The 27,718-nt window shown below is 37.5% G+C and overlaps 1 protein-coding gene across 5 annotated transcripts in view; it reads right to left on the minus strand.

The window, feature by feature from the left end:
* GluRIB (Glutamate receptor IB) overlaps nucleotides 1-27,718 on the minus strand; it is a 181,775-nt gene that overhangs the window by 61,256 nt on the left and 92,801 nt on the right. For all 5 annotated transcript variants that reach the window (XR_013062795.1, XM_034325659.2, XM_034325651.2 and 2 more), the window contains one exon: nucleotides 24,891-25,043. Coding sequence is in view for 4 of the 5 variants with exons in the window: in XM_034325651.2 (XP_034181542.1) it covers nucleotides 24,891-25,043 (153 nt within the window). In the remaining variant the exon portion in view is untranslated. The remainder of the gene's footprint in view (nucleotides 1-24,890; nucleotides 25,044-27,718) is intronic.

Genomic DNA, 27,718 nt, shown 5'->3' on the forward strand with positions numbered 1-27,718 from the left:
CATAAGCATAATGGGGCAACGTGACGCGTACCGTCGCGGCACGCCTCCACTCCATTCCCTTCTCTCTTTCATCATTATTAATTCCAATCATTCATTTTCATATTCATTTATGCGACACCATAGTACGTAAGTAGCAAGACAAATTGCGGAAGGATTATGTTCAGAAATTGTTACAAGGGGGGCGATATGCCGGGTAGACTGTTACCATTTTCATTATTTCGTAAATTGTAACAGGAGGAAGAATATTTTTTAAATAAAATATGCATTGTATGGAGAGTGGTAGTATGCAGTAATAGTAGGCTTTTTGTTGACGGAGTCGTTTAAGAGATACATAGATTACCTTGATTTTAGTAAATTGAGTGGCGGACCATGGAGAGAGCTACAGTTTAAATTTAACTTCGTATTTCATATTTTATTCCTTTAAAAATTATCCTTCCAATATATGAAACTCTTTCGTTTAAAAATTATGCATTCAAGCTTAATTAATATCTGGGTCTAGATTGACCCAGACTCCGCTGTTCAAAAATTAACCCCTATAGAACCATGCCCTAAAATGTATATACCTCTGTGCACCTATGTAGAAAATTATGTAATCATTAAATTGTGCTAAAAATAAAATGTATCTACTTTTCAATTTTCAATTTCTCCATTTTTAATCCTACTCGACCATCAGCATCAAAGTAACAATAGGGGTCCCAATTTTCCTTCCCATTTACAAAAGATATCTCGAAGAGCTAGTCTCTTATGGTGTTCCAGCATTTCCTGACCTTTTTCAGCCGTTCCGCTTGAAAATAGCTGGTGATTATTAGCTTTGCAATCGTGTCGCAGGTTGTCGCGAATGGAAGTCGACTTCTCGGTTCCCGTTGTTCGCCACGAAAGCTTCTAATCGATATGCGATGCCGCGTGTTGCACACGCCGTGGCCCGGCTGCGTCGAGTACGCGAGAGGGATGCACGATCGAGCCAGCCTGGCAAATGGCCGCCCCATTATCAGCTTTACGTATGTACTCCTTCTGAAAAACACACGCCACAGGCATGCGGGAAGCGCAGCCGATCCTCGTGCGGATTCTGTGCACGTCTTTCGACTCGCAGGAGACAAGGAAAGCTACTACTCCGGAAGACGTTTCTCTACGTCTTCCTACTGAAGATGATCTGATTCTAGTTCACTTCAGGGTGCTTTATTATGGATTATTATATTTATATTACTAAATCTGTAGTATTAGTTTTCTCTATGCGTTAATTTAATTACAATTAATTGACATATTAATGTAATAAGGAATCTCTCTACTTCAAGTAGGATTGCAAAATTAAATATTTTTCAATATTTCATTCAGAAAACTCAAGAATATTCTATTTTTTTGTAAGGGAATTAAAAGGTTTGGAGAATTTTGAATTCTTAATAATTAATTTACATATCAGTGTAATGAGGAATATCTCTACTTTAAATAAGATTGCAAAATTAAATATTTTTCAATATTCCAATTAGAAAATTCAAGAAAATTTTAGTTTTCTGTAAGGAAAATAGAAGCTTTAGAAAATTTTTAATTCTTAATCATTAATTGACATATCAGTGTAATGAGAAATACCTCTACTTTAATAGGATGGCGAAATTAAATATCCAATCAGAAAATTCAAGAAAATTTTAGTTTTCTCTAAGGGAAATAGAAGCTTTAGAAAATTTTCAATTTTTAATCTACAGACGAATGAAAAGAAATTGAGTTATTAATTTTAATAAGAAATTAATTAGGGTAGTCCTTGAACACCTGTTTCTCCAACGGGCGAAATATGTGTTCCAAAGTTGTATCCAGTATATAAGGGCGGTTCGCAATAAAGTAGACGGCACATGGCCACAGTATTATCGACTCCTCTTATTGGTACGAACTAGTTAACGTCTATGATTATGTAAAATACGGTCATAGACGGAGTAACGATGCTGGCGAAGTTTCTACTTTGCAAAGCTCTTGCAGATGCCACTCTTGCTATCTAATCATAACCTTGTATCCCTTGTACGAAGTTGTGTCGTTTGAATAACAATATGACATTGATGAATGAAAACGTCTAATTTTAAAAACGTCTATCTTTATCGATTGAAAGCCTATTGACACAATTTTCGACTAAAAATTTAATATCGAGTTGGTGAAAAATTCAGACTCACGTCAGCTGTGAAGTTGGTAATGCAGGTAATGTAATAGTACGTGACAGCTTATTGTGATATATTGGATAAATTGTGAAAGATGAGTTTGCAACCCGAGCTTTCTTTCCTTACCTTCTGGAAGATTATTAGAATTGTTGGGAGTTTCTTTTGAAACAAAATTTCAAGACCCTTCTTGTCAGTGTAACTTTGCTAATATCATTGTATCCCTAACATTTAAGTTGAGTAGCGTTTGGGTTTATCGAGAATTATTTTTAAGGCCTTGTTCTGGACACGTTGAACTTTGAGTTTTTGGGCGTGGGGAAATAAGTCTAGTCTTTGGATCTTAACCCGAGAACGGCGGACCATGGAGAGAGCCACGAATTTAAAATTAAAATTATTTTAAAATTATTCTTCCACTATATAAAACTCTTTTGTTTAAAAATTATATATTTAATTTTTAATTTTTAACATTCATCGTTGTTCATCGAGATGCTCTGGCAACAGTAAGTATCGCAAGCATGATTTTACGATCCTCCGAGTCTCCGAAGACACCGGAAACCGTAATTTACCATCAAGTATAGGCGCGTATCTCGAATCGTTGCCTCGTATTATATTTAGCAACTAGACAACAAGTAATTCTAACTACAGTTCACGGACCATTTAAGTTGCTAACTCGAACTATACACGTGTGTTCCTACTTGTCGTTTAACAGTCGTGTACGCGTGCACACGTAACTGCATGCACTTCTTATCAGAATTATCAGACCGCTGTTTCGCGAGCCCTGTACCTTACCCCACAAACTTGCCCTTCTACAGCAGAGAGAAACTTTCCTCGATTTACCGATTATCTCGGGATTTCGAGCAGGTTTGGATGAGATTTCACGAATTCGCCGATGAACAGGCATGCGGGGAATCCGAGAAGCGTATCAGCTCGATACCATCGTGGTAACGTTTTCAAAATTTCGCTCGTGACGTGGGAAAATGCACCCCTTAGAACTTGGGAAAGGGTAGTTACACGACACGAACATTTCTCCAACTTCGTAATTGCTATAAGAATTTTTAAGACGAAACGAGTGACAGCTGAACTTACAGAAATTCTTTTTTAATTGGGAAATTACACCCTATGGAACTTGGAAAAGGGCAAATGGATTTTGTGGAAATTTAAGTATTTTCTAATTAGATAAAATACGCCCTTTGGAATTCGGAAAAGGGTAATTTGATTTTGTGGAAATCTGAGTATTTTCCAACACACCCTTTGGAATTTGGAAAAAAGTAATTTAATTTTGTGGAAATTGGAGCATTTTCCAACTGGAGAAATAAACCCTTCGGAATTTGGAGAAAAAGAATTTGATTTTATGAGGAAAATGCACCCCTTAGAGATCGAAAAATACTACCTTAATATCTACAAGCTTTGCAAATTATTTCTCTAATTAAAATTACCAACACTTATCATAAAATTAATAATCCCAAGCATAATCCCCCCGTCCAACCTCCACATCTAAACTTCAACTTTATCCGCTAGAATAAATGGTAAATCTTTGACAAATGGGGATTAAACCATTCAACATCGTTTCTATCTGCGATATTTATCTTTGCGGAGGATATTGTCATAAAAAAAAGAAGCATCAAAAGCAGCAACGGCTTTATTTCTTTCACGCGACAATCCGCGTGTGTCCGAGGACGTTTCATTTCGACGGGCTTGCAAGTTGACGCAGGAAGCGGCCATTATTCTTTGCTCGCGATACGTGGTACGAGAGACGCGTAATAACGTTCGTGGAATTTTCCAAGGACCGTCCGGTTTTCCTGTAGGACCTGGTACACCTTTTTTTACCTCCTGCTCGCTGACCGTTTCCCTCCTGAGACCCAACGGTGAGATGAACCTTTCGTCTTCGTGGCTTCTAGAAACGTTTCCTCTGAACGCGCTGGGACGCGAGCGAAATCGTATCGCGTCAAGATTCAAGGGAATTTATCGTCCTGGAAACCTTCCGGTCTCCTACGTTCTTTGCACAATATTCTGAACGAACAGAGATAGAGAAGAGAAAGAAATGCTTGCTGTATCCATTTTGTGACAAGCGGTGTCCTTAGAAATTGCTCTTAACACCTCGACTATTTTTTAAATTTAATTTTCTTTTCGACATTTCGATGATTACATTGAAATAAATAAATAGTAAAATTTTCAAGAAAATCTGAATAATGTACGATTTATTCCTCTGCACTTTCGATGGGATAAAAATCAGTAGAACGAAAGCAAAGTTGAATATTTGTTTATTTAAAGGGAAATTCTGAAAACAATCTACCGTAGGAAGATTCTTTGAAGCAACCACGAGAAATTGTTCGCCCCGACTTGTACCATCCCTTTCGATTTTCAGCCTGCTTTGCCGCGAGATAACGGCGCCACGAGATTTTCTTCCGGTTCAAAGCTCAATCTGCACTTTGATCGGAAAAGTTAGCCCCGTGGAAGGAGGAAAAAGGAGGCAAGATCGCGGATGACGCGTGAAAAGTTTTGTATCGCGATCGTTCCCGACAAACGCGAAACCACAGTGAGAAAAAGTATCGGATACTACGGCGGGTTACACAACACACGGCAATACGGCGAAGAAAAGGCCGTGGACGTCCCCTTTTCCGACTTGTTTTACAAAAGATCATCGTTACGATAAGAAACTGCCTGTCTCTGACAGCTTTCTCCTGGAAAAAGAACGGAAAACGACGACGTCGAGCACCTGGCCCTCTCGAACGATACATCTTAAATCAACGATCCTACTTTCTTTTTCTTCTAACCAATGGCTAACCGTGAATTCATAAACATTTTATAAGATTTTTCATCAATTTTTAAAACTAACCCTCAGAAAAGAAAAATATCCCATCAAAATCTTTTGGAAAATAATTAATTTAATAAAATAGCTTTTGCCATTTTAACAATGGAAAATGATGAAAAATTAAACAATCAATTTTTATTAAAACAACTTTAGCTTCTCTGTAAATCAGGAGTCATCAAATTTTTTGAGAAACGGGACGGGATTGAAATTTTTAAAAATTGGGGGACAGACGAAGAATATTCTTATCGAAATCTTATTAGAATATTAATTTACATTGCATGTGTAAACAAATATAGTTTATATTGGAATTTATAATGGAAAATATCTATTAAAATGTACCAAATCACGAAGAATCGTTCTTGTGTATCACAACCAAATCATAAAATTTTATAAAATTAATATTCCTTATATAAAATATTTATAAATAAAAGTCAGGGGCCGGATGAGAATCTTTAGAGGGTCGTAATTTGGTGACCGCTGCTCTAGATAAATAATTTCTGTATAATTTGCCTCTAAAATACATCTTATTATTTTATTTTTATATTACATCTTTATAGCAACATCCTAAATCCTTCTTCGTTCACGAAAACAACAATAGCGATTTTTAGTCGCGTTTACAGGCTCCAAGGTCTGCGAACATGAAGTTCGTTGTATTATCGTGTAATTGAAACGACAGTGGTCCCATTATCGGCCACCAAGCACGACCCGTTCGTGGAAATGTAATCCCTATAACAATTTCAGATGTTCCAAGTCCAGGTCACTTTATTAAATGTACACCAACGATAACAGTCTAATTTCATTCTTCTTATTTTTATTATTATTTTCCATTAAATTCTGTTCTGTTTCTCCTACCTCGCGTAAACATCTCGATCCTTTTATTCCTCTTATTTTATCAAGCTTCTTTTTATTGATGCCATTTCCTTATTATACGAAATAAAAATTTTATTATTTAATTAATTTTAATAAATGGGTAATAGAGAGCATGGTAATTTAATTCTCTGCTTATTTATTAAGATTGATATTCCGAATAATTATATTTATCCAAACTAATTAAAATCTAATGCAAGATATAAAAATTATTTTGAAATTTTGCAAGCTGGTAGGTCTGACTAGGCGAAATACAGTTTCTCTTGAAGCCCTTGCCTTCTACCGTACAGTTTTATCGCAAAGGACCAGCTTGCAAAATCCCTGGAAATAACTCGGCAGAAAGAGCAGAGATTCCAGGAAGTAGAGTTTAAAGGACGGCGAGATTGGGAACGGACGTTTTGCATGGAGATACATATTCCTCGGGACGTGTACGCAACGAAAACATTCGAAAATCGTGCGATTTCGGTATTGTACCCCAGAGCTTCGGAGAGAAATATTTGTCGGGAATGTTTATATGAGTTTTATCCTTACGCCATAATTTCTCCACGAATTTATATTTTTCCGGAACGTAGAAATTTAGTGAAACGTCTCGGCTGTTTTCGGATAAATCGTTGAAATATTAAACGAGGTGCAGACATCGCAGAAGCAAATGAAACGATATAATTTCCTATTTAATCAGTCGTGAAGTTGTTTGCAATTTGAATTTTGTATCGTAAACATCGAAATAAACTGTCGAGCACATGCTCAAGCAGGAAAAATTCCAAGGAAATTAACGATCGGTAAACAAATATCCGAACTGGAAATGTTCGAGGATCCTGTAGCGGAGTTTGAAACAAAAATTCAATTAATTACGAATTCGTGTTGCAATATCACGATTACTCGAGCGAATTAACGAATTAACTTCGTTTGAAAAAATTATGATATCTGGTTAACGAATGCAAATTTTGTTCGTTCAATCGTGTAAACGTTCTATAATTAGCACGAAAGTTGTGTGCTTTATTATAAAATATTTCTACAGCTTAATTGCTATGAGATTAGATTAATTAGATATCGATAGCTATTATATATTTTTTAACACATCGAATAGTAAAATAAACTTTGCAATATACACTATGAATTTAGCAGTTTTGAAATTGCAATGGTATTAAATTTCGAAAAATACTACCAGGTACATACATAGTACGTTTTCGGTGGATCAAAAATTTTCCACTATCCAAATTGAAATAATATTAAATTCAGAGAATGAAAATATGATTACTACGGATCTGAACGAACCCCTCTCGTGTCTCCAGCTTTCCCCAGAATAAATCCAAGTACCGTGTTAATTATATTAACTTCTGTAAATCCTTTCGTCGTTTTCGCGCCACCCCATACGATAAAATTCATTTCAAACACCGGAACGATCTCCTGAATCCGATTATACCAATAAAAGAATCCCTCTCTAACGATGCGCCTCATCGAATTCAACAACCGAGCCAATAAACCGGGAGATCTGATACGAGTTAAAAAGGCTCGTTTGGTTTATCCAGAATCGTGCTATCCACGTGTAGGATTGCGATCAGATACGCACGAGCGAGGTTACAAATCCGATCGAGGTTCGAAAAGCCGAGAGAAAATGAGCGGTCGCTGGGTCTCGGAAGTACAAGGAAAGAAATAGGGGATGAAAAGGGACACCGTCGGCGAGAAAGGAGAACTAATGGCGGAAGGGTGGCAAAGCTCCGGGCGAAGAAAAAGGAATACGAACAGAGAGGTCGGCCTAACAAATAGAATGGCGGAAAACCGGTGGTTTTATCGTTACCGATAACATCACCGAATACGTCCGACCGGACCGTTTGTCTCGGCGAAAACGACGACACGTACGATCTTTCGTTTTCCTCCTGTAATTAATCTTCTCCACGAGGAATTTCCACGGCACGCGTCCGATGGCATCGTGAATGACACCTGTTTCGTCTTTACAAGTGATTCGAACGATTTGTGGAGACAGATCGATGATGGCCCTGGCAAGATTGCCAGGATTTTCTTGATGTTTCATGATTTGTCTTTTACCGAGGATTTTCTTGATTCAATAGCAGGAGTTCGAGGCTATTAACATTTTAGTGCGAGGGTCACCAATGATTGATATTCGCGAGCAGATCAGATTTTCCTCAGGGAAAATGGCAATAGAAGGGAAACAAAAATTCTTAGATAATATTGAAATTGATTTAGAAACAAAATAACATGATTTTTATAATAATTATCAAATATCATAAAATTTAGCATATAATTGAAAAATACTATAATAATATAAGGGCGGGAACCTGCAAAAAAATATTCTTTTTTTTTTAAATTTACATTTTCCTTTTTAATTTCAACAATTTATTCAATTGTTTTCTTACCAACGTTTTATCCTGATGCGACGTGAAACTAAAATGATATCGTTCATAATTTAAAGAAACCATTTTCCACTTTTGTTTTTGTTCAGATCCAATTTTCGTGATATTGTTCCATTGGCGGTACGGAAGTTTATTTTGAACTACGAGCGTTTCAGTATTGTGTATGTTTGAACGGTCTGCGAGCGAATAAACAGAATAATTGTCGAGAGCCAAATAAATTATGCAAAGCAACTGTTACCATTGTGGTGCTCGTTAAAGGCCCTAATAATAAAAGAATTAACTGCAAGAAACGATACGCCTTAGTATTACCTTTAACAATTAAAGAAACATTTTTATCCCTGAAAATTTTATAAAACCAAGTCAGTTTTTTTACCGAGTAGTGAGAACCTTTTACAATTCATTTTGTTAATAATAATTATCTTCTAATTTTAAGTTTTTATAACTCGTGGTTAAATAAACAAAAATAGAAATTGAATTAGATTATTTTGTATCAAAACGCCAAGTCTTCATTATTAATTTAGTACCTTTAGAGCAGGTAATCGTTTTACTTTCTTAATTAGAAAAGAAGTTAGAAAATTAGAAAACCAGAAAATTAGGAAATTAGAAAATCAGAAAATTTAAAAATTAGAAAATTGGAATTATTAAGAATTTTCCAAGATAAAAATTGTCTAATTACCATATTATTTTCCCTCTATCCCTCAATTTTCATCTTCCCCACTCCTCTGCTCACGCTCCTCAAACTTTATCCTTCGTTTCTCCTTTTCACACCTTTCTCCGTCCGACCTCATCTATCTCCTTCGTTTCAGCCTCACGTCTCGAGGAATCTGACCGTGCAAGGGCCAACTTAATCAGGCCGACATCAAAGGGCGGCTAAAATTCGTCGTTTGATCGGTAGACAACCGGTGGCGTTTCACAGCATCCTGGCTCGCATTTAAATGAAAATCAATGCCCCTCTTTTGATCGAGATCCAACAAGCTTATCCCATCATCTTCGTGTACACACGTTCTCTCGTGTACGGAACAGAGAGTACGTTCACCCTTCTCGGACGTATCCTTCTCTCGCCTATTTATCAGCCGACCATCCCTTCGACGTTCCTGTTCCCGTTTTCGCTTCCGATACAGGCTAATGCATGTCCGTCGTTTCATTCTGCCTACCTGCATATTCCGATCGCATCCGGCTCGTCGAAGGTGAAAAAGCCCGGCGCGCATTTAAACGGAATTACTTTATCCTTCGATCCGTACGGCTGAATTTCCCAGCTAAGAGAACCTGCTTCGATATATGTATATATATATAGGGAGAAGCCTTTTACCGTTTGCCAGTCGTGCACGAACGTGTTCTTCTTTTCTTTTTTTATGAGAATGCCGCCAGAGTGCAATCGATACTTCCTTCAAATGGTATTAGCTTCTGTAGAATCTGCTGTTTGCTCATTTCATTTAACCGATATTCAAATTTATTTCAGCGATACCAAAGTGGGAGTCCTTTTTTGGTTTGGTAGGTGTAAAATAATGGATTTAACAAAGTAGAAAGTAGAGTAAAAAGTACAAAATAGAAGTAGAGTTCTTTTCAAATGGAAATTAATTAAATACCATTAAATCCATTATTTTGGTAGATACCAGGTTCAAGTTTGATAGTTTTTTACACACACATCATTTACCATTTGAATTGGTCAATTATCTTGAAAGGATAGAAGGGAAATTTTCAAAAGGAACCCTTCAGACGATACTTGGGTCCTTATAAAACCGTTATCAGAATCGTTGGACCATCGAGTCTGGTAACGATTTCGATATACTCGAGTTCGTGCCCTGGTCTCCATCCTGCTGGATATCCGGCTACGAATCCGGGTCCAGCAGGCACCCTCTTTCGTGACCTGTCGCAGGATTTGCCGGCCCAATAAAAGGATTAACGGGACGAGGGTTAATCCTATTGGGAGGACCACCCTCACACCCCTCTAGGTACGACCTCTTTTACTCTGCTTTCATCTTCGTTCAACATCTACGCTTCACACGCGCACCTTTCTGCTTCTATCCCTTAGCCGAGCACCCTTCCTGAAACCCCTGTTTCACGGTACTCGCTCCATTTCTTTCTCTTCCCACACCTTTCTTCTCTCCATTCTGGTTCGTTGTCCTCTCTATATTGCAGTCTGATTAGCGGACACCCACCCACGTACCGGTGACCTTAACGCTGATAACGAACGATTATTTTCACCCTGGATTAGCCCCGACTCTTATTCAATATATTCGTACTGACCTGGATCCTCTGAAGAGCCTGCCATTTCTGCTTTATAATATAACCTTTGTCTCTTTGTTTCATTTCTTTCCCCCTTTCCAAGACTCTGTTTAATTAACGTATTATCCACCGGCTCTAAATAAAATAGATACCGAACTACCACCTTATAATTAATCGTAATTAAAGATTAAAAAATGTAACTTTCCTTTTCAATTTCCTCTTAATTAAAGTACATCTAACTTTCATTATTTCGACTGTGTTACGTGTGAATTTGCAATAATCAAAAAATTATTAATTGATAATTCTGTCAAAAAACCTATTAATAAAAAAGATAAATAATATTTTATACTAAGCAATTTTTAAATTTATACAAATACACCGCACACCCTTCGAGCTTAATGTCTCCCCGATAGATCGATTGAAGCCCTGTTAATTCTGTCGAATGAAATATTGGAAAGCAAACGTTGGATACACAAAAGGAAGTCACGCTCGAAAAAGACGTTAAACAAACATCGATACCTGGGAACAATCGTGGAACAACAGCGGATAGCGGGGAAGGAAAACAAAACGCGGCGAAACGAAGAATTATAGGGTAGAGTCGGTGAAATATACGGTGTGTGCCCGGTGCTGCCAATTCAACCAACCGAATGAACTTCGCTAAATTATAAAACGTAAATATCGCGGCCATTTTGCGTGGAGAAATGAAATCGATAAAACCGGCCATCCCAGCAACGATTACGAATAAACGAAATATTGAGAGACCAACAATCCCTCCTCCGCCACCCACCGTCTCTTAAGCACCATAAATTTTCCCTGCTTCGACGAAATTTTGTTCTGTTAGATTTCCGGATTATTATCGTCGGTGAATAGTCAGGATTATGGTAGTTTCATCGATCGCGGTGCATTATGTTTACAAGCTCTCGTTGATCCGACGATTTGCCCACTGGCGAAATACAACGGGTTATTTTCAATTAATTCGATTTTAATGGATGTAATCTCGTTTCGATCGTTACAGTGGCTTCGTATCGAAAAATATACACCCTGTATATTTGTTCAACCATTCGGTTTTAACCACCGTTATAAACTTTCTCGTCGACACCCGCGACAAGCACGATTTTTCCTTCGTACAGAATTTCATTTCGGTATCCATGGAAGTTTTAACGCAGCTGTCGTAAGGGCGGGAGGGCGAATAAAGGGAGAAAAACGAGGTGAATTTGTCTGAACTCGTTGCGACCACCGTAAAGGGTGGAAATTCGTTTCTATTTTCGCTGAAATCTGACAAGGAATAGCTCTTCGAATAATCTCGCAAAGGCAATGTAAATATTCTTTGATTTAGAAATATTAATAAAATGTGCAATATCGCGGGATCGACTGGGCATCTACGAAGGAAATGGAAAGAAAAAGAAGAAATTGTAAGGAAAAGGGGGAACTTTTCTGATCGACACGAAACACAATGGGGACGGAGACAAAGAAAACGAAAGAAAATGCGAAAGGCAGGACAAGAAAGCGGAAAGTTTCACGCATTTGACGAAACCGTCGGGAACTTTTAGTTTTTCAATATCCTTTATCCGGTAAAAGGGTTGGAAAATTTTCGGCGTGCCAACTTCACCAGCGGACTGACGGTGGTGGTAAGTTTACGAGGTGGGTGCAGCACCGAGTTCATCTTGAAGCCGCTCGCTCGACGACCCTTCGACCCTACGATGAAACTTGAACGTGTCGCTTGTCATCCAAAATTCACCGAAAACTTTTCCCCAACGTGGTAAACGCGCAACTTTCCTCTTCATTTCCATAAAAGCCAGCACCGAGTCGGTTAACTTCCGCACGAATGTACGCGCGCGAGATCCCTTATACACTTCCGGTCGATCTGGAACCGATAATCGTCGCGATTCTTCCCTATAACGCTTGCTGATGATCGGAATTTCTTATTCTAAACGCAAGTGAAACTTCTGTTTTTACGATTCTTCTCGAGAATTGATGTGGGTGAATCTTTGATGATTCCGGTTTAAATTGAATTTTAAATTTAGATGCATAAATAAATTCTGTGCTTTTTAGAATCACGCTTTCTTATTTCAAATTTGAATATCTTCCCGCGCTTCTATGTATTTGAGAAGTGGCGCGAGAATATGATAAGAATAACTATTATTTCAATATTTGCAACTGCTACGAATTTCTAAAAATGAATCTTCAATTGAAAGAACAAAGAAAAGGCTCAGAATTAATTTGTACACCTGATATTTATTTAGATACTTATTTCATTCGAAGATTTTGAAATAAAGAAATGGGAAACTTGGAGTATATCCCAACACGTCACTTGGTGGAGCGTTCATCTTCATTGGAAACGTACAGGAGAACATCTGGCTGAGAAAAAAGCATTCGGAAAGTGGCGAGAAAAATAGCTGTCTTACAATTACCGGTAAGAGAAATAAATCGGTCCTTCGCGTGTCCTATCCGTTTCGCGAACTTCCGTCCGGTAATCTCGATCGTTTTTACTTCGAACGTGCTGCGAGAAGAAAGCTGATAGTTGAAACTTCAAGGTGTAATATCCAAAATAATAAATATCTTTGCAGCTATCTTAATTAAAGGATCAAAGGAAACACTAAAATCGACGAAGATCAGAAATGATTTTTCACCAACTTTTTCACAAATAAAGCTTGATCTGTTGTTTATGATAAGAATTCCGACATCGCGAAACAAGGCTGCGTTATCGAACCAGCATGTCCAAGCGTTCTGATAAAATTCTGTCATTTTTATCGACGAATTGCCTGCAGGTTCGTTAAAAAAGAGAACTCTCCAGTAAGCGGAATCGTCCAGTGACGACGAGTTGTTATTCCGTGCGTAAACAGGGATTTTCCTTTCTCCGCGGATTTGTTGATCGATCCTTGGTTATTTGCACTCTCGACAGATTTCTGCGAGATCATATGTTATAAACAACTGGAGATTATATTATGAATTTCATTAAATTCAAAATATTGGTCGAAAGCAAATAAAACTCCACTACTTTTAATGCTCTCTCAACATAATATTATTTGAAACATTTTACCTCTCGAAAATGAATAAATCCATCAAAATAAATTTAAAAATTCACTCCTAAAACAGTAATTCGACCGGAGGGCTCGAACGGTGCGCTAATTGGCCGCGTCTCGTTAGCATGTAAAACTGCATGGTCGGTAAATTAGAAAGTGGGGAAAGATTACAATTAGCCCTAACGGTCGGTCGGCAAAGTCTTATGAAAATGCAAGACAAAACGCTTTTCCTGGTGCCACACGACTTCCGTGGAATTCGCGTTTCGTGACCCTGCGTAAATTCCAACGGCTCCCGACAGCGAGGGGTAGTTTGAACATCCCCTTCGAGACGGGGAGGAAAACTGGCCGGGATTACCGGGCCACGACGACCGAGGGTTGGTTGGGGGGGGGGGGGGGGGGGGGGGTGTTGAAGCAAGGGTCGGACATTAGAATTCATGCGGAGACATTTGCGGTCCGGCTCCTAACGACCAGCTGTAAAAAGCTAGCCGAAGCTGCGAAGTGGAAAGCGAAGGAGGGATGAAGGAGGATAAAGAGGGAGCAGCCAGTCGAGCTAAGGGATGCTGGAAGAGAAATGGTTGCGCGTAATGAATAAAAAATCGAGTCTTGCTTTCTTCGACGAGATTCATATCGACGTGCACTTTGAATTGGAATGATTACACTGGTCGGTATTTTGTTTCTTGTAAACGAGTAAATATTTTTCTTTTTTTATATTAATATTAAAGATTTGTCTCGGTTTTAAAAGTAGAGGCACTTCCAAAATGGCAAATATATCCAAAAAGTGAGTATTTAAGTGAAAAGATAAACCATAAGTCAGACAATGAAAAATCAGGGCTTAAGTGAAAAGATGGATCATAAGTCGGACACTGAAAAATCAGGGCTTAAGCGAAAAGATTGATCAGATATTTGGCATTATTTAACCCTTTGAGATGGAGCATTTTTAAAGTATTATTAATTTACGTTAAAGGAAGTAATAATTCCATTCTTCAAAGCATATTTATAGCTATGTTTTGCACCAAGAATATAACGCATTATGTACGGAATTAAAATTACAATGATAACACGTTGACATTTGAATAATTAAAACTGCAAAATCATACGCCAAATAAAATCAATTACGTGCAATATAATGATATTTAAGATTATACGAGATTGAGAATATAAGAAAGGATTTCAATGTATAGCAATCGAAAATCCTGTTCCGTTGCAGTGATCCTGATGTAATTAATGCTACCCTCCCTATCGAACGATGAAGAGGGATCAATTTTAAGTTTAACAAACGAGTCTGCAACATCCTGGCGAACGAGACCGAGCCGGCCGCTTTTCTCGTTAACTTTCTCGTCCCGTTATAATCGTAAATTGGTTATCCGACGATCGAGCCGGATTATTAGCCATCGACTATAAATTGCAAATTCTTTTGACGCGATGCGGTCGGTTAACGGAAGATCGGTTATAAATTGACATCAACGTTCGATGGCTTTCAACCAATTTTTCTACGATAGGTAGTTTCATTCGGATATAATTTTGCACGATTATTATGCGTATATTTTTCTTCATTAATTTTTCATTTTTCTAAAAATATGACGCACGAACATGTTTCATTTCTTTCACATTAAATAATGTGAATTGCTGCAAGCAACCGAAGGTTAACTTCATAACTCATCATTCGACAGATATTCGCCACGATTTATATTTCTCGACGTCGTTATTTCTCATTGGTGGATCGAAGAATATTAACGGTATCAGAAGCCAGCGAGCAGAGAGCGTGATTTTTAAGGATTCACCTCGGACGTTGTTAGTAACCGCCGCGATATCGGGCCGTGATTTAGCTCGGAACCGTCCGACTAAGGGAAAAAATATGCAAACGAGATAAATCGGGCCGAATAAATCAAACGAAGTGAATTATACCGGGTACTTATGCCGGTTTTCCCCGCTCCGACTAGCTCTGCCACGCCGAGAGCAACACAGAACGCCGACTTAATAGCACCGATTAATGCAGCAAATCCCCTTTTCGTTGAAAAGCATCACGTCTTCCTTGCCGCGTTATCCGTTCATCCTTTGAATCATAAAAATTCATCGACTTCCTGCCACCATTCGTCTGTATTTAAGAAACTAGCAACCTTCCAACACCGTGTACTATTCTTCTAACTCATTGGTGACAAATTATGATAGAAAATTTTAAGCAGTATTAATATTGCAATTAAAATCTGAAAGAGCTTAATCTTTTCAGCAGGCTGAACATTTAAGCTTTAATATAAAATATAGTTTGTAAATTTTTAATTTATTTGTTTAATATTACACAGATGTATTTGAAGAATTAATAATATGGATACAATATTCATCGTCAGTAAAATCAATACGTTTGATAATCAGTAATTAAATGATCATATAGTAATCTTGAATTAAAGAGTTATTAGTAGTTTTAATTATCATCATTATAGAAACGTGGAAATTTAACGAGAAGTAGTATAAACGTACAAACTTGAGGGTAAGTGAGCGTTTAAGTGAAAAGATCAATCATAAGTCAGACGCAGGCATTACAGAAGAAGTTCGACTACTAAATTACCAAATTCTGTGAATATCTAATTGCAACTAATCTCTAATGGATTTTTGATTAATTAAACACTGTAACAATGTTCAGTCACTGCTGTAAAATTCGAACATAAAGGTTTGATATATAAAAGTAATCAAGAGTAATTACACTAACGATTAACCACCTTTCCTTAAAAACATAAAAACCCCCGAAGCCTCGTTCTCCTTATCAAGGTTTAATCAACATTCATTTTCCATTTTAATTAAGCGACATTCCAGCTCAACCTCCACGATAAGGACGGAGGAGAAAGGGAAGATTAGAGGGCTAGGTTCTTTTTTAAACGACGAATATTAATACCGATGAAAATTGATCACCCGCGAGAACGTTCTTTAATAATCAATATTAATTAACCCATCGAAGCGAGCAAGAACTAAGAAAGTTCATCGAGAAAGGAGGAAAGAAAAGAATGGCTGGAGGTGAAAACTCTTTTCCTATTCTACCTTAATCATCCTTTCCTTTTATTTAACTTATGATTGAATAATAAAAAATAATTCCACGAAGTACTCTTATCTTTTAAATAAAATTGCGTCAAACTCCACTGTTCGAGTCTTAAGCTTTAACCCTTAAAGGGTTAAGCGTTTTTTCAAGACGACCGTCTCAAGGGTCTCTAAACCTTGGCCTTCATCAGCAACGCGACTGTTAAAAAAATGTATCGATCAAAGGGCATCGATTCATTAAGAAACATTTCATCAGCAAATTGTTTTCTGCGCTCATTATATTCATTTAAGAGTCAACTTCCGATAAGATACTCGAAACTGATTTTCCCTTATTTCTGGATCCAATCGAACCAATGCCCTTTCGCCCTTCGACGCGTTCCTTCGATACTCTCGTCTCGTGGGTGTCGTTATTCGCTCGTCTCGCCCTTTTGCTAATCTTTCTCGCAACCCGGTGTTCTTCATCGTCAGCAAGATCGAGCCGCCTCTTTTTGACGAGAAAATCCAGCGGAAACGACGACGTACCTCATCGAACCTATCGATTTTACGTCGAACAGCCTGGTACCGCGATTTCGTACTTGTCTGGAACGAAATCAGCGACGCCTGCCGCGAGAAATGGCTTTACTCGATAAGAAAATGTGAAAATTTCTGAAGAATATTCGCCCCTCTTCGTTTATTAAATCGACTAATTTTTATTTATAACGTTAGTTGGGTAAAAATATAAGCCACGTTGATACTGTGTAGTTATTAAGAAAGCGTGAAAACTGCGAAAGTAGAGGGCTATTCTCCTGAGAGACCTGAAACCTTTATGGAGTTTAAGTAAAGTTCGCTACAGTGTAAGTAACCGGCGAAGGACGATGCTCCTCGAAGGAGAATCACCAGGTGACCGATAAAACATACGTTCGTAAGCTTTCGTTGGCCAGAAAGAATAGAGTTTCGGTGAAACATTGATAAAGAATACTTTTCAGTGTTTCTCAACCATGCTCAAGTAAATCCCTATGGAATAGCTAAATAACTCGCAACACCCCTTCACCACCCTTACATTTATATTTCCTTTGGTATCTTTGGCAAATTGAAATATTATTTTTATTATTTAAATATTATTTTAATATTAATCCAATTAATTTGCGACTACTGGACAGTGGAAAAATCATAGCAAAAATGGAAGAAAACGGACGAACCAGAAAAATATGATAAAGTCTTTCCGATTTGTTTCCTACCACCGGAAGCCATTGTTAAATTCCCGGAACGCGTTCGTCGGGTGATCAGAAGCACCCTCGTATTCCACGAGATCGAACCTCTCGAAAATACGGCCTGCTAAACGTAACGAGTGATCGTAACCGAGCTGAGTAACTAACCTGGAACACGAACAGGAATTTATCGGGTCCACTCGATGGAGAATTAATCGACGACGATGGCTCGCTAGCCAATCACGATGAAACGTCTGCGAGTCGGAAGTACAAACGATCGAAAGTAATCCAGCGAGAAAGTCAGTAAAAGGAAGGTGAGATTTTACATGGCGAAAAGACACGATCATTCGAGTAGTTGTATCGCCGGCGAAACTTTTCGAACAGCCCCGGTGTCTCGCGGTTCAATTCGAAAGTTTTTAAGCCGAAGAAGTAATAAGCTGGAAGGTGAACTCCTCTGACGTGTAATCAAAATTTTCAGAATTCGCGATATCCCGTTTCATTTATATTTCATGTTCCTTTTATGCAAGTTTTAACACGTTCGCTGCGAACTGATTAGGCATTCGCCAGATGAATTTGATATATTTTTAATTATTCGATCCGATTTTCCCAGATCATTCAATATTATTATTAATTAAGAATTTGTAGAGGTCTATGTAAAGGAAATTATGCAATTTATAGTATCCGGAAGTTACAAAAGTACTCGAGTCTAAGAGGGTTAATATTTATTCCTAGCTGGTCGAAAGGGTTGCAAGCCTAGTTAGAATGACACCGTGGAGAAACCCTATTTGTTTCGTCCGTGGCCACGAAGCTTCCAGGATCGTGTTATTTCCGATTGTCACTTCTCTCGGCTGAAAGAAGCGTCACGATGCCACGAGGCTGGTTAAACAACCGTTTAAACTCTCTATTCGCGAACGTATATTATTCTGAAGTTCGAGGAACACGTTGACGGCGGTCCAATTTTCGACTGAAATTGACTTCTAACGTTGTTTCGCGCTCGAAGCTCCAAAAAAGTTAACTCGAAGGTTCATTACAAAATAAATATGTAGAAAATTTTACCAACGCACCGGCAACAACTTCATTCATTTTTCCTATGCCAAATTAAACTATTTGCAAATTGAATATCAAGAGGGTAGATTTTTATTATTTAATCCTTTCGTAATGAACCACGTTTCTTTATCTTTAATGGAATTTTTATGTTAGAAAATTAAAGGAGATTTTAAGTTTCATGAGGAAACTAACGATGGAAAGTAATTTTGTGAATTTTTCTTTTCGTTAAAACTTTCAAACTTCAAAGCATGCCTAGGAGGCACACTTGGCTCGCTAAGGGTTAAACGTTACGTTATTTAATATTCACTGTAACTAAAATATATTTACCGCTATCACAGTTATTACTATAAATATTATCATTGCTATAATTAATATGTTAATGATCCATAAAATTTTCCTCCCTTTTAAAATCCTCAACCTCTCAAATTTTTCTATTATATTTCTCTAGAAACGATCTTTCACATTTCCCAATCTTCTCAAACTAAACGCTCTCAATAAAGAACCATCCCTTTGAAACATCAACTATTCAATCAACCCCTATTTCTCCAACCAGAACAAAACCTCAGTTCACCTGTCGTGCACGATCAAACATCAGAGAAATCCATTGAAAAATGAATTAAAAGAAAAAAAAGGGGGAATCCATTCTAGAGCGATCGAGAGGCTTTCGAGCAGAAATCGCGCTGCCGAAATCGTGTCTTGCAGCGGTGGTATCGAGAGGAAAGCGGAAATATTACCAGCTTGGTCGGTTTTTGTCGCAGCGGAACGTCTCGGTTGCGGTGACGATAGAGCAATGTCTGCTCGGGGATAAACCACGCGGGAATTGAAGCTCGGGATTCGTCTCGCGTCCTACCGTCGGGGCTGCGAGCAAACGAGGAAAGAAGGAAGGAGAACGAGAAGGGTGTAAAAGCGAGGAGTGGCGGGTGAACAGCGGACAAGAATGGTAGAGAAAACGGTAGAAGTGTATAGAAGGAAAAAAAGGCGGGAAATACCCTCGGGAGCTCTCGGCAGATTTATGCCGCCCCTGGCTGGTTGGCTGGTTGGCTGGCTGGCAACTCTGCACCCTGTATACCTTCCAGCCCTATCCACCCTCCGGCTACGGGGGTTACCTTCTAACCAAAAGATCCTACAGGATATTATACGATATGCACCAAAACTTGATAGATGGCTATTACGTTCCGCTAAGACGACCGTACTATGTTCTGCGGCACTTCTTCTTCTTCCTCCTCCTTTCTTTCTCTTTTTCATCCAGATGATCTCTCTTGGCCACCTTCGAGCTCATTCAAGATGTGATTTTTCGGTGAGAAAGTTCTCTTGCTACTCGTCTATCGTACAACCACGATCGTGAAAACGACTTGGCTTTTTTCTTACCCTCTTACAGACTGAATTCTTTGATATTCTTTGTGGTGGTTGGTTTTTAAGGAATTGGTGAATAGCAAGGAGTGATCCTTCTGTTAACCCTTTGAACTAGATTTGTTTTCAATGCTGTCGCGCGTCAACTTGTATTTATTTTATGTCAAATTAGGTAATTTATATTTTTCATTAAAAAAAAACATAAGTTTTACAAAAAAATTCGTGTCATCTTCAACATGATATACGAATTCAAAGGGTTAAATGTTAGATTAATTAGATATAATAAATTATATAGAATTTTCAGAATCTAAGATCGCCAAGAAGATTATAAAATTAATAATAAAAATAACATTTGTTAACCCACCCTGCATTATCCACACCGACAAACTCATGTTCGAATTCGGTAAGGTTCTATCACACCTAATGTACATTCTAAACGACATTTTTACCGGTGGTTGAGCCTCGTCGTCGGGGATGCATTTGGGATTGAATATCCGCCATCGGAGGCGCACGATCGTTGTAGGGAAATCGGTATTCGTTACGCGAATTTCTCGTCCCGGATCTTGCGATAACGACGCCAGCATTATCGCATTACGTTTCGCTCGACGAGACGCGAGCAACCCAAATGAGAACTTATGCTCCGCCCCTGTGTCTTCCGTTCGCCGTCATTTTTTCCCGTTTCACGGCAAAATATGTTTTATACCCAGCTCGGCTAACTGGAACGAGTTGAAACGAGCCCACTGACGAAGGGAAAAATGAATTCACTTGGAATCAATTACAAGATAGAACTCAAAATCGATCGATGGCAAAACCAGTAGGAAAGAATAAAACGTCTGATATTCCTCGAATCATTTACTGTTCATTGGATGATTGAAAAATTGAAACGACAATAAAACATTTTCCTTTTTCTATAAGAAAAGTTAAAAATTATTTGTTCTTTTGAAACCAAGTTTCAAATTGTTCGTACAGCTATGTCTGTAAAAGTGTAGAGAAGTTCCTCCTTGTACCTATTTATTGACCGTGTTTCTTGGGATATTGGTATTGCATCGTGAAATTCGAAATAGCACTTGTCCTTTCTTGATACACACCATACTCTAGAGAAAAATGTGACAGCTTCGATATTACACGACAAAGATAAGAAATAGATATCTGTTATGTGTTCTGATACTGTACACGAATCGAAGCTTCTCGGTAAGAAAATCGGAAGGGAGAATAATTTATTTCATTCAAATAAATTATTACTAAAATCTGCCTTTTGATATAGAAGAACCCGATAATTGCCTCTAAAGAATGACCCAGTTGGTCAATTAACAGAACGAATTAAGCAGCTTTCATTTACTCATTTCCATATTCCTCGCCATCGAACCGGCTCCAATTAACCGAAACGAAGAGGCAAGTTTTCATAGTCCAAGTCGGAGGAAGTTGGAGTCTCGCGGATCCTAAGGAAGTCGATCGTTGTTCCCCAACGAGCGGAAACATTTAAACGGGCTGCGTCTCGACGATGAATACACCGAGCCAGCGACACAGCTTACCGTCGGATTATAACAACGGCCTCCTGATCCGTACGAAGCGAGCAGCATTAATACAATTAGCGGAGCTTCCCTAAGCGGCGTAACCCGTGCTGCATAGCGCACCTCTGACCCTTGGACTTGGCCCAAATATTCGCGATTCCATGGGTCCAAGCGACCGCGAGTCGACCTGCCGACGAATTCTATTACCGAATCCCAGCCCTTATACGTTTCCTCTGTGCTTCGAATATTTTATGACGTTCGTCGTGCCGAAGATAGAAAGGATACCTAAAAGGATTTACACGGGCGCGACTGAGATAGAGACGGGCAGGTCACGAGCGGAAAGGGGAATATACGGGAGCAAAGGCGAGGAGAAATGGTGGAATTATTATTTGATGAATCGAGTAGATGGAATTCCGTTGAAGGAATTCACCGTTTGGAATTGCCGAGACGATCGCTATTTACCGAGCATTTTAACGATTTCGAGCATGATGTCACGCTTACTGTGGAATGTCGAGCTCGGTTATTTGTATTTCAGAATATTTCTCTAATATGCATTACTTTACGCAATTCTATAAAAACGTGTCATTTCTGAGAATGAAATTTAATTAATTAGAAAATTGACTGTTGTACAGTACCGAGCATGGTAGGCTTTCCCAGGAAAACTGGCGATGTCCCCGCTCCCGTAAGTTTCTCTGGGTTCCCTGGAACCCCTGGTACCCCTTTCTACGCTCTCGACCTTCCCCTTAGGCAGCCGCGATGAGACTGACGATGTAGGGGAGTCGGGCCCATGTATATATGTCTGTGACCTCCCACCACTTGCATATGCACATTTACGCGGGAGAATTTGAATTGATATCGGTATTATTATTCATACTAAATTTTATAACATTTAACAATTAAAAACTAAGTTATCTTCTTTTCTAAATCATTTTTAATATTAATATCGTTCAAATTAATATTTTAAAAATTCTTGTTTCGTAATATTTCGAAAATTCCAAAAGTCCAAATTCGTAAAAACCCTTAATATCAATTTCATCATTTTTAATGCTTGTACTAATAAAAAATTAAATTTTACCAGTCGTTCGTGAAACAAATCGAGTTAAAGAAATCGTCTAACGTTACAATTGAAAGGCTAGTGTCCCTTTGTTGGCCGAAACTTCTATAAAGGATTTCATCGATGACAAGACAGCGATATCTTTGGCACCCAGGTGGCCATTCGTTTACGGTTTAGAACGGACTCGATCAGCTTCAAAGGCAATTTCACCTCGGCTCGATTGGCCGACACCCTCGGGTTAGAAAGCGTCAAACGATCCTGCGGATGGACGGCCAGCTCGTTCGCCTTTCAAATCTACGCGTTCCACCCTCACGTGGACAATGACCGTGTTGAATCTCAGATGGAAATTAATTTCCACCATTGCCAAATCGATTTCTTTCATTGCACCAACTTGATTTACCATTGCCCTCTTAACCCTTTCATTAATAAACGTAGTCACTTGTCAAATTTTCATATCACTTTCTCCTTTATTTAATTTATTCAACTATGTGGATAGCAGTTGTAAAATAACGCTTCACGATATTTCATTTAAAAAAATTTAATTTCAACAAAGCGTTTTATCAACAAAATTAAAGGATTAAAGACAGCACGAAAATATTGTAACAGGGAGAATGTAATCGCGTTTGAATGGTATTTTCAAATAGAATAAATAATAAAGTATAAAAGGAAAAATTAATTGAAATTATTGATCTATTTTACCGATTTAAGCTTCTTATTATTCTGCTAATAGAATAAAGTTCTTAAGGAAATACTTGTTTAAGTTGATTAACAGAGGAAATTGATACAATGCCTTTCTAGAAATGTTTCCCATTAAGAAGCTACTTTGATGTTCTTAAATAAATATGTACCTTTGAGCGAATTAAGAATCTTTGTAAGTTACTATAATTGATAAATCTGTTAATTTAGAGAAATAAAAAATCCTTGTAATGTCAAAGTACCTATCATTATTACTTGTTTTTCTGAATATAGGAAATTCGAATTGAATCGTGCCCGACCTTCTGTGTATCAAAATCGAAAGAATCGACGTCACTTTGTTCGGGGTATCGCGTTGGTATCGGGAACATCGACCGATCGACAATGCTCAGGTTCGTACGTGCCGGAACACGCGACATCACGCTTCCTATTGAAGCTGACACGAGCTGAAATCGGCGCTGCATCTCGGCCACGAAATAAGTAACGTTTCGCCGAAGATACTAATCTTGTTGCTTCATCGGAACGCTTCTATTTCTCGTCTTTGGAAGTCGTGCACGTACCACGACGCGGATCGAAACACTTGTTATCGTATCGACCGCAAACAGGAAGCTAACTCCAAGATATTACATCCGCGACGGCTCGAATAACACGTCACGCTGTGCATTGTCTTGCGATATAAAAGACATTTATTGGAGGGTTGTTGCTTTTAAAACATTTTCAGAATCAAAGAATTTCTAATAATGTGAATGTTGCCTTTTGATGAAAATTTAAAATTTATGTAGAAAATTTACACAAACCTTATCGATTATCTTCATAATATTTTACTATTTCTATTATTTGCAATTTGAAATGCCTAATAGCAATATTTCTAATTTGGTAAATGACAAAATTTCTAATAGCTATATTTCTAATTAGGTAAATGACAAAATTTTTAATAGCTATATTTCTAATCAGATAAATGATAAAATTGCTAATAGCAATGTTTCTAATTAGGTAAATAACAAAATTCCTAATAGCAATATTTCTAATTAGGTAGATAACAAAATTCCTAACAGCAATATTTCTAATTAGGTAAATTTCAGAATTGCTAATAGCAATATATCTAATTAGGTAAATGACAAAATTCCTAATAACATAGGTGATGGATTTCTATTCTAATCTAAGCGTTATAGAAAATTTCCCGAAATCTTATCCGTTAGTTTCACAATATTTCATTCGTGTGACTTTATTGTAAAGAAAAATCTGCTTCTTGCTCTTGATTCGAAAGTAATATATAAAGAAGTTGGACGATAATTCTGGGGATCAAGAAAAGTTATGCGATTCTGAGAAACACAATTCTGGATCGTAGCTGGCAGATGACTTATCGTTAGCCTTTTACTTCTTGACTTGTCAATAATAGAATTGTGAAATTCTCGATAAAACTTGTTACATAGAAAATCTATTACTGCGTTCTATTTTTCAGCATAAACCATTTCACTTGCGAATATAGGTGAATTTACTGATCATTTGAAACGATTGAAAGAAATGCATGCATATTAGAAATGTATGACATTAGAATAGTACAAATGGAGAAAGTTCCTACTTACTGAGGCGGGATAGCTTATAGGCATCCGCAGTATTAATTACATCTACGAAAGCCAGCAACTCAAACTTGCGAGTTGTGGTATTCTGGTTGTGGTTGACCATCGCAAATTTGAAGGCTGACTGCACTTCGTCGGTGCCCTGCTCGAAGATTGCACCTGCAATCAAAAATATATCACATCAGTTGTGTTCTAACGATAAGAAATACCTTCTATCACTAAGAAACATGAACATTTATATTAAAATGAAATTTGACAATTTTCTAAAATAATTTTTTTTCGAATAAAAAAAAAAAAGAAAATCAAATAAATTCTTGAAATAATCTTTTTCTTCACAGTGCACAAAGATATACAATATAGTGCATACCATCATCATATAATTTCTTAATTTTGCTTAAAATAACATGAAAAAATTATGGGAAGATCATATGATATTTTATTAAAAATTCCAAATTTCATGAAAGATCAAGCATCCATGAGTCAAGAACTATGGATAAATCATTCGGTTTATGGAATTTCAAGCACCGTCGATGTTCGAAGAAAATACGATTATCCGGTTTACCATAAAATAGAATGTAATAATCCTACGTACATAGATTGTATTGGAGCTATGATCGGTCGGAAACTATGTTTACTCGCATATGGTACAGTAGTACGAGCCAACGTCTGCTCAGCCACTGTCGGCCCTCGACCCTCCTGCTCGTGTAATTACGTCGATCTATTCGCCGTTTAATACGTACCAATATTAATGCTGCCGCCTGTCCAACGGTTTACCCTAAACCACCCATGTAACCGATATTCTACTAAATTTCTAATTATAATAACCTCGATCGTAGCTGGTCAGCTCGCGGCCTTTTTCGATACACGTTCCTCGATACATGCATCTATTATCGATTCCCGTCGATGTATTAGTGAAATGAAACGTGCTTAATGTACACAGACGCGAGTAAGTGATTTGGGAATAAGCTCCGCAGTTTTACGTATAATCGAGAGGAAAAAACTTGAAACGAAAGAATATTTTTATATTGACAAAGTGAAAAAATTAATGGACTTATAATTAAAAGAAGATAATACAAAGATCAGAAAGTCAAAGAATAGGAATTAGATTAAATATTAAAATTGTTATTCTTATTATTATTTTGCTATAATGCAATACAAAATTTTTTATTAAATTAATTGCAATGGAAATTTAAAAAATGAACTTATTATAAAAGGTTAAAAAGTGAACAGTAATTTTTTCGTTCGTTATTTCAAATATGATTCATTTAAAAAAAATCTTACGACACGTATTTCTTTTAACAATATGTTTCCGCGAAGCATAGGTGTTGTTTTCGGTCTGAAATTTGTAAAATCTTGAACAGTAAGCAACGAGGTCGCGTGGAAAACGCGTTCTCGGTGAGTTCGCACAATTCATGACGCTAAATTCAACTTTCTTTCGAGTGTTTCGTTTTTCCCCTCGAAATGAGAGAACTTCTCAGCACCCCCGTAACTTTACGTAATATTATTCCAGGATTTTTCTTGTTTCTCGTATCGCGTCTTCGCTACAGGCACGTACCACTTCGCGCAATTTCAACGTCTCCCCAATCCAGGAAATCCTCAAAGAGTCTGCTATCGCTAACAAACGAATCATCTGACTTTATCGAGTCGATTATCAATCAAAGTAAATAACCAACGCGCGTCAATACTTAAATATTAATGTTCCTTTCTTTCTTTGGGTTTAAGATTGTAAATTAGAACATAATTTCATAACATAAAAGTTTCATAAAATGGCACTTATGATATATCAATTTGAAGCTTAAGGTTTGCTGAAAATTATTACATAAACATTTCAAAAATATTTTTAATACAAAATGGATGATTGTCAATTCAAAGAAACAATGACTAATTTTGGAACGTTTGAAGTCCAATACAATTTGACGACAGAAAAGTGTTTCAAAATAGTATATATGCTACACCAATTTAAAGTTTAAGGTTTGCTAAAAATGACTATATAAGCATTTTGTTAATAGTTTTTATATAAAGTGGCTAATTGTTCGTTAGAGTAAATAATGTATGTACCACCCTACCAACAGGTGTTTTCGCTATATTACAAAGCAAGCTAGATATTTCTTACAAAGAAAACATATTTTTATCTTTCCATGAAAAACTATAAAATTCCGGCCTGATTTTTACCCTCTTGATGAGATATCAACAGAACTCTCTTTTCTCTTATCGAAACCTAGTTTCTACTTTTTGAATCGTTCCACTGCGACGTCACAAAGGTTCGTAAAACCATATCAAGACGAAAAAGATTATAATTCATCCAGGATGATGTTAAATAAACCCGGTCAAGAGATAATGCGAACATGACGCAGCTGTTTCACAGACTTTTCTGTCAGGATTCTTTGAAAACAGGTCGAAAGTTGAGGTCGATACTCCCGTCGAGATGTTTGTCTTCGTGAATTTCCGTAGTTACATGAATTTTCGTTTTCGTTATTCCTCTGAGAGAATACCGCTTGGAGGAAATTTACAATCTTCTGTCGAAAAGAAGAAGAATCATTTGACATTCGTGAAATCTTGGTCTGTTATGTTGTCAGAACTTGAGCTTCATAGAAAACTGCATACGTAATTTACAACGAGTTTTCAAACAAAAAATTTAGACTGGTAAATAATTGATCTTCTAGTTCTGTACAATTATATTTCATTGTTTAGAAGCCAGTAAATTGTTGGGCGAATGGCTTCGGCCCATAAGTCGATAATAATGAACAGAAATTGATACAAGCGGTAGCGCAAACATTGTTTAACACCTAAGACGTTGACGCTTGTTCGCGAAACAAGCTTCTAATAGTGTAGTT

This window comes from Osmia lignaria, chromosome 9 (genome assembly GCF_051020975.1).
Source record: "Osmia lignaria lignaria isolate PbOS001 chromosome 9, iyOsmLign1, whole genome shotgun sequence".
Taxonomy (NCBI): domain Eukaryota; kingdom Metazoa; phylum Arthropoda; class Insecta; order Hymenoptera; family Megachilidae; genus Osmia; species Osmia lignaria.